This window comes from Corythoichthys intestinalis, chromosome 4, assembly GCF_030265065.1.
Source record: "Corythoichthys intestinalis isolate RoL2023-P3 chromosome 4, ASM3026506v1, whole genome shotgun sequence".
Taxonomy (NCBI): domain Eukaryota; kingdom Metazoa; phylum Chordata; class Actinopteri; order Syngnathiformes; family Syngnathidae; genus Corythoichthys; species Corythoichthys intestinalis.
Genome location: NC_080398.1, coordinates 14,132,940 through 14,141,056, shown reverse-complemented (window position 1 = coordinate 14,141,056; position 8,117 = coordinate 14,132,940). Strand labels below are relative to the sequence as shown.

Below are 8,117 nucleotides of genomic sequence, written 5' to 3'. Positions count from 1 at the left end.
CCCACACCAGCAGCTGACATGGCACTCCAGACCATCACTGGCTGTGGGTACTTGACACTGGACTTCAGGCATTTTGGCATTTTCTTCTTCCCGGTCTTCCTCCAAACTCTGGCACCTTGATTTCCGAATGACATGCAAAATTTGCCTTCATCTGAAAAAAGTACTTTGGACCACTGAGCAAGAGTCCAATGCTGCTTCTCTGTAGCCCAGGTCAGGCGCTTCTGCCGCTATTTCAGGTTCAGTAGTGGCTTGACCTGGGTAATGCGGCACCTGTAGCCCATTTCCAGCACACGCCTGTGCACGGTGGCTCTGGATGTTTCTACTCCAGACTCAGTTCACTGTTTCTGCAGGTCCCCCAAGGTCTGGAATCGGCCCTTCTCCACAATCTTTCTCAGGGTGCGGTCACTTCTTCTGGTTGTGCAGTGTTTCCTGCCACACTTTTTCCTTCCCACTGAGGTGCCTTGATACAGCACTCTGGGAACAGCCTATTCGCTCAGAAATTTCTTTCTGTGTCTTAGCCTCTTGCTTGAGGGTGTCAATGTTGGCCTTCTGGATAGCAGTCAGTTTGGCAGTCTTGCCCATGATTGCGGTTTTAAGTAACCAGGCTGTGAGTTTTTAAAAGCCTCAGGAATCTTTCGCAGGGGTTTTGAGTTAATTTGTTGATTCAGATGATTAGGTTAAGTAGCTTTTTTAAGAGTACCTTTTCATTATATGCTTATTTTTTGAGATAGGGATTTTTTTTCTTTACTTTTTTGCCAAAATCATCAATATTAAAACAATAAAAGGCTTGGACTACTTCAGTTGTGTGTAATGAATCTAAAATATATGAAAGTCTAATGTTTATCAGTACATTACAGAAAATAATGAACTTAATCACAATATGCTATTTTTTTTAGAAGGACCCGTATAATAAAGTGGTAATCAATGTTAGTGATCACATTTATCTATTGCAGTTGCTATGGTGATTGTTAAAAATAGGTTTTGTTGTCAGGAATGTTGAAAGCGAGATTGTATGAAAAAATACTAAGAAATAATTGCATGTTCATTTTTGGCGTATCGTAATTGATACATGGGTTTTTCAGCTTCTTATATTAGTAATGTAATATTAGGGTCTACCTGCGGCTCTAAAGTCGGCTAATAATTTTCAAGCACAAGAAATTAGCAATAGCTTCTAGTTGCCCAAAGATTTAAAAGCATTAAAAACTAGTTTTTATGTTTTTAAATCATTTAATCAATGGTTTGTGCTTTGCAGGGTTAAATTATTAGTCATCATTGAGAAATATTTGAAATGATTGTCTCCACATAGATGAAAATGATTGAGTACATTAGTTATTTCAGACACGTTCCCTCCTCATTACTTCATTACCCAGAAAGTAGTAGTTGGTGGGTCACACAGGTGGTAAATGGATAAACCCCTAAAATTGGCTTCACAAAAAAAGCACAATGTAACTACATCATTGAATATTGGTACAAAGACACACAAATGCATTGACTACAGGATAAAGCATGAAAGACATCCATCAACATGTCTGTCAATTTGTAAACAGTATCATAAATGACATAAATTAATGAAATAGATGTTAATGAAGGCTAAATTTAGAAAAAAAAAATCAAACTACTGTATATATTATTTCATTTTAGGTTAGAAATGGAAGCATGACAAATATCCTTTTTCGGACGTCTACCATAGTAAATTTGCATAAACACACAATTATCATCAGTGTTCAAATTCAACAGATATAAATTCACCACTTTAAGATACTTGAACTTCTGCCGCAGAGTTTGAACTGCATGTTTTTTCCCCTTTCTTCATGTTTTAAGGTGCTATAACACGCAAAGGCCAGTCCATATTTTAAGTTTTAACTTGTTTTTTTACATTATACAGAAAAATATTTTACCACTATTCCTTGCACAGACGATTGAATAGAAAATGAGGTTCGACATTTGATTTTCACTGGTTGGCGAAAAAGACACGTTTGGACCAGTTATTCACAAAAAGATATGTTGCATTCTCTTAATGTTTTTATGGATTCACATGAACACATTTAACCGATTTTCTGATGAAAACTTTATTTGGATGACGTGAAAACCCAGCTGAAAGTGGCTTCATACATCCACAGTGGATATATAGTCTACAAACCCCTGTTCAAACGATGAACAAAAAGAATTAATCAACAGAGTAATAGGGTGTCAACACATGAGCCTTATCTTAGAGAGAATATCCATTCACACATAAAAAAAAATTCTAAAACATTTAAACTTTTTTTTTTTTTTTTTTTAAATACTGTATGTATGATCTTAATCATGGTCCCATACTTTTTAATACACATTACAGGTAAAAGGTTTTGACACACTTTTTCATTTCAATGAACGAGTGGAAAAGTTATGCACTTCGCAAAAAAATAAAGTGGTACAACTAAAACTGAATTCTTTCGGAGATCTTCAAGAGGTAGTTACCTGAAATGGGTTTCAGTTCAGTATTTCCTGATCAGGGTTAATTAGTGAAATTTCTTGCGTAATCAATGGGTTTGGGAGCATCATTTGTGTTGCAATGAATGATGTGTGTCAAAATTTTTGGCCTGTACTGTATATATTAAAAAGAACCTGGCATATGAACAGGGGTGTGTAGACTTTTCATATTCACTGTACTTCAGCATTTAGGACAGTTCTGTGATCTCACTGAGTGAGGTCAATGTTCAGTCTACTTACTAACAAACTAGGCCTAGAATACCAACGAAGCACACATGCAGACTTGACTCATAAAAGGCACACTGTATACTGTACATGAAATAAACCTTTCAAATTGTTCCAGTGAGGGCCAGAAATGTACAAATAATCTGTTTTTTTAAATCCAAACATTATTGGCAGTAAATAAAGTAGCGTATTGGTCCATATCCTTCAGAGGTTTTTTAACTCGCATCTTAAAAGCGTGAAACTACTACTAATTATCATCAAAACAACAGTATTTGCAGTCATATTTAGAGGGAAATAGTACAGTTTAAAAAGTGTGCAGCCCAACTCAGTTTTTTTTTTTTTTGGGGTGGGGGGCTTCCAATGCCCATCCAAGTGAGCTTGTCAAAAAGCACAATTAGGTGTCAGATAAATGTGGTTCAACAGAAAATAGAAAAAGTAAGAAATACATTATCACGTTTCGCTGCTACTTTTGCAAAGTCACACCTCTCCTTGTGCATGTTGCAAGTAATGCAACTGAAGATCCAGCTCTCGTGGAAAAGAGCAACCGCATACCATGCACGGAAAGAGCCTTTCTGGGGCAAAAGGTAAACGGGCCCGGAGTTTGTGAGCTTCGGTCGGCGTGGCGAGCTGAGGTAGGCCTGGGGTTTGTGATATGGGAGGCCTCTCAGTCAAGACGGCCTGTGGGGTGAAGAAAATATTTGGGAGCGGCGGTCTCGACAGCGCTCCGACAGAAACGGTGTGAAGAGAGTGAGGACTGGGTAAAGCAAGGGTCGGCAGGGTGGCGAGCGCCGGGGAGAAAAAGGGTGGCGGCTGGTTGAGGATAATCTGACTGGCCGTAACCAAGGGTTGCTGCTGCAGGTCCTGTCCACTTCCTGGCTTGAGCTGCCCAGTCAGAAGCAGCTGAGGACCCACAGGATTATTTTGGAAGCCCCAGACTGTTGTGCCGATGGTTTGGGCAAATGGATTGATGGCGATCGGAAGTTTCTGTGTTAAAGTCTGATTCTGTACATTGGCCCAAGCAGGCGCCACCTGCTTCTGCTCTAACTGCAAGTCTTGATTGTTCACTAGTTTCTGAGGGGAGGTCATTTTGTTTGAAGTCCCCAGAGGTGCTTGAATACCCCACAAAGTGCTACCAATCCCAGCGGTAACAGGAGCGGATACTGGGATGGGGATGCTTTGGTCTTGCTGAGCTGAGGACAGTGCACCTAAAGCCCTTTCCTTTTGTGACTCACTTTCTGGCCATAGCTTCTCAGGTCGGCTAACAGTCATCTGTATTGCTTGAGGACCCTGCACTTTGCTGTCCTCTTTAGAAGGAAGTATGAATGTCTCTTGTTTTGACAGCAGAGCCCCAGGCCATCTTGGAGATTGGAACTCTGGACCCAACTTGTTTGGAGAACCCAGCAGAGGAGGTTGCACGCTCCATAGAGCTGCACTATCCACAAATGATGGATTCCCACAGGGGTCAAGGAGCAAAGAACCAGAGGATGTTGATGTTGTGGCCGTGGGGGGTCCGTGTTTCCCCATCTCGTTGATTCCCGAGGGGCCGGCTTTTTGAGGGGAGCCGACAATGGTGGGTGTGCATTCTTGAATGAGTCGGCCAGACTGTGGTGAGCTGTCAAACAACTCTGGCTGCTGTATTGAGGGGACTTGTATTATCCTTGGATCGCTCACCTCCCAATGGACAGGTCCAGAGTGTAGCTCAGGAAAAAACACATCTTTTTGCATCCTCCCTTGGAACTCCACTTGAGATAAGTTCATGGATGTTTGCGCCAGGTTCCCTGAATTAGTATAGAGAGGAACCCCCCCTATTGTTCTATTCAAACCCCACATTGGCCTTCCCCCTCTTCTTCCCCTGCCTCTTGTCCTTCCACCGACGGGAATGGAATTGATCGAACTAAAACTCTGCCGCTTGCGAGTGTGGATCTTTTGGTGCACTAACAAGCTGCTCAACCAGGAGAAAGATTTGCCACACTCATCACAGTGGTGGGGTCGCTCTCCCGTGTGTGTGTTCAGGTGGTCCCGAAGCAAATAGGCCAAACCGAAACTCTTATCGCACAGGTTGCATTTGTGAGGCTTATCCCCATTATGAGAGAGCATATGGTGCTGCAGTTGCGTCTCGTCACTGTAGCCTTTGCGGCAACTGGTGCAGCGGAAGGGTTTTTCCTGATGCAGCCTCTGGTGGGTTCTCATGTTCTGCAGGAAGGCAAAATCCTTCCCACATTCGGGACATTTGTAAGGCTTCTCGCCCGAGTGGATGATCATATGCTGCTGTAAGTAGCTGCTGAATCGAAAGCCTTTGCCACACACGTTGCACTGGTAAGGCTTGTCCTTGGAATGTATGCGCATGTGCAACTCTAACACGGAGCGATGCCGAAACATTTTTTCACACTGGGGGCACTTGTATGGCTTAATACCTATGTCATCACTTCTGATTTTGGCCTGAATATTTTCTCTATTTATAGAGTGTACTTCTTTTGGAGGGGCTATTGACACTTTGTCCCAATCTTGAGCAATGTCGTTGTGGGTTTTAAATATGTGTAATCTTAAACTTATCTCCTCACGATAAGTACATGGGCAGTGGGGACAGGTGAACCCTCTGTCCCAAACCTTTTTCATTTCTGGAGTCACCGGGAATCCTTTCTGCTGTGATTCATACTCCAACTCATGAATATGCATGTGGGCTCTCAGGTTGGCTGGCGAGTCACATGTCTGGGGACAAAGTGGACAGTTAAATATGCGTTTCGGTATGTCACTCGGGTTTGCATTCTCTTTCCTTTGCACCACTTGCACGGGCTCTGGTGGAGACACAAGGGTCTGCATGGTTGGCTGCTCAGTCGAGGGAAGAGGATTGACTGGATGCTGTCTATGTTGGCGACAGTGTGCCCTCATATTTTGAGCGAAGGCAAATTTCTTACCACATTCAGAACAATGGAAGGGCTTGTCACCAGTGTGCAGATACTGATGCTGTTGAAGGAGACTGCTGTACTTGAAGCTCTTACCGCATACAGTGCACAAATAAGAGCGTAGTTGGTTAGTGTGTTTGCGGCGGTGGTCTTCCATGACTGAAATGTATCTGAAAGCCATGCCACAATCCGGACACTCGTACGGTTTAAGGACCGGATGACATCGCTGGTGGCTGCGCAACCTCTTGTAGTCTCGGAATTTTCGACCGCACTCCTCGCACGTCCAGTCGCCTTCTTGCGAGTGGCTGAGCATGTGCATGGCAACAGAACACCTTAATTGGAACTCTTTGCGACACAATGAACAGTGGTAAGGCTTTTCACTTGTATCGTTGCAAGTGTGAATCCTCAGTTTTTGTGCGGTGGGGAAGAACTTCTCACATGTTGCACACTGAAAAGCATTTTCCTCCTCATTCGTCGGTTCTTCCGCCTCCTCCTCTTTATGCACATGTCTGTGCTTAATGAGGCTGCGGCGGTCCTTAAAGGTAAGGCCGCATTCTTTACAGGTGAGGGGAACAAGTTCATCTTTATGAGCATGATTGTGACGGTGAAGGTAGAACATTTCACGCCGGGTGAAAGCTATCCCACACTCCTTGCACACCATGCGACTCTTTTTTGGCTTAAATGTATCAGTGTCTTGCATTTTGTCACTCCCATCATGTTCTTCGACCACATAATCTATCGTGTCTTCTACAGGATCCTCAGACAGTTGTTTCTCCAAGCTAGGTCGATCAACCTTCCCATTCATTTCCTCTGCACCATTAAGAGCTTTAGCTTGAGTTTCTGACAGCACCTTCTCGGCAGTCTTTGAAACTGAAAATTGACATAAGAGCCAATGTTATATAAAGTTATCCAAACTAAATTATATTTTCATGCAAAATAGAGATATATGATTAAATGAAAGTGGCTGGCTAGATTGTGCAGTGCATTGAAAACTGAACATACTAATGTGAAAGGATGTATTGGGAAATTGGAACGCTAAAGCTACTAGTAAAAATACTGTATAACATCGTTACAGTATACTTACTATTTACTGCCGGGTGGGAGTGAGCCTCTTCACCGTCGTATTGGTCTTCGGGACAGTCAAATGGCCGCTTTTCGTCTCCCGGTGACTCGGCCATTTTTGGCTCAGATGAATTACATGTTTGGTCGCTTCCAGCCCCCGACTCAATAACCTCAGAATGGCTGGGCAACGAAGCGTTGTTGTTACCCCTGTGCTCGTTACTATGACGCGCCCGGGGTTCAATAATCGTATTTTCTTCCGTATTGTCGGAGGTGCTTTCCAGTTCCGCCGCGTCAGTCTTGCCCCCTGACGTTTGGGTTTCCTCCGCCAGGGAGTTGTGTCGTTCCGGAGACTCCGGTACGTATATGGCGGCCATATTCCCCCCATGCACCCCTGGGCTGGATTCGAGCTGCGGGCTCACCAAATTCAGCGAATGAGCGTGGAAATGACGTTGGCGCCTCCAATTTTTCAAAATAAAGCAAGAGTTAAGTGACTGATAACTCTGGGACGTGGGAGAAAGCTTGGTACACAGGCTCAAGCATCCAAACGCCACATGTGCGAGCTGGAGTCAAATGCTAATGCTATACAGTGATCCCTCGTTTTTCGCGGTTCATGGGGACCAGAAGCCGCCGCGATAAGTGAAAACCCGCGAGGTATTCCCTCCCCCACACCAATTTTTTTTGGGGTGTGTGTTCAGTGTATTTATTCGGATTTAGCATTGGAAACAGATACATATAAAACATGTTTTTTTCCCACTTTTCCCCAAAGTATAATTAGAAAGAACTTACTATAACTATTAGGGCTGTCAAACGATTACAATTTTTAATCGAGTTAATTACAGCTTAAAAATTAATTAATCGTAATTAATCGCAATTAATCGCAATTCAAACCATCTATAAAATATGCCATATTTTTCTGTAAATTATATATATATATTCTGTAAAATAATTTGTTGGAATGGAAAGATAAGACACAACATGGATATATACATTCAACATACGGTACATAAGGACTGTAGTGGGCATTTCACTCTACTGTCATTTAAATCTGTTTATGCTGTCCTCACCCCGAAGCGTCTACTTTTTCCAAAGCTAGACAACTAGTGAACGACGCCTTAATAATCAGACTTCTTCCTTTTTCATCTGATTTATTAATAAAATGGCCTCAAACCACTGTCCTCTTTAGACCGTCGTGAAACTACAAAAAAAAAGTACACAAGCATTGCATTAGCAACAACGTTAGCTTAGCACGCTATACAGGTTCACTAAACATAAACAAAAAGCGTCTCATACAAAAAAATTTCGCTTACTAACATAATATGTACAATCTTTACAACAACCATACTTACGGACAAATCTTGTCCAAGGATCATATAAGCACAACATTACAATGTAGGCGTCAGCCCGAGACGTCGTGCAGCCATATTGAACTGGCAAGAAAGCAATAAACCATGTCGCAAA

The 8,117-nt window shown here is 42.7% G+C and overlaps 1 protein-coding gene across 1 annotated transcript; it reads right to left on the bottom strand.

The window, feature by feature from the left end:
• Positions 1-255: 255 nt before the first annotated feature.
• Positions 256-7,185, bottom strand: zgc:66448 (uncharacterized protein LOC327401 homolog). The gene is made up of 2 exons (XM_057833166.1): positions 6,682-7,185; positions 256-6,467 (listed from the first exon to the last, which is right to left on the bottom strand). The coding sequence occupies exons 1-2, from the start codon at positions 7,031-7,033 to the stop codon at positions 3,172-3,174; spliced, it is 3,648 nt and encodes a 1,215-aa protein (XP_057689149.1). The 5' UTR covers positions 7,034-7,185; the 3' UTR covers positions 256-3,171.
• Between the last annotated feature and the right edge of the window lie 932 nt (positions 7,186-8,117).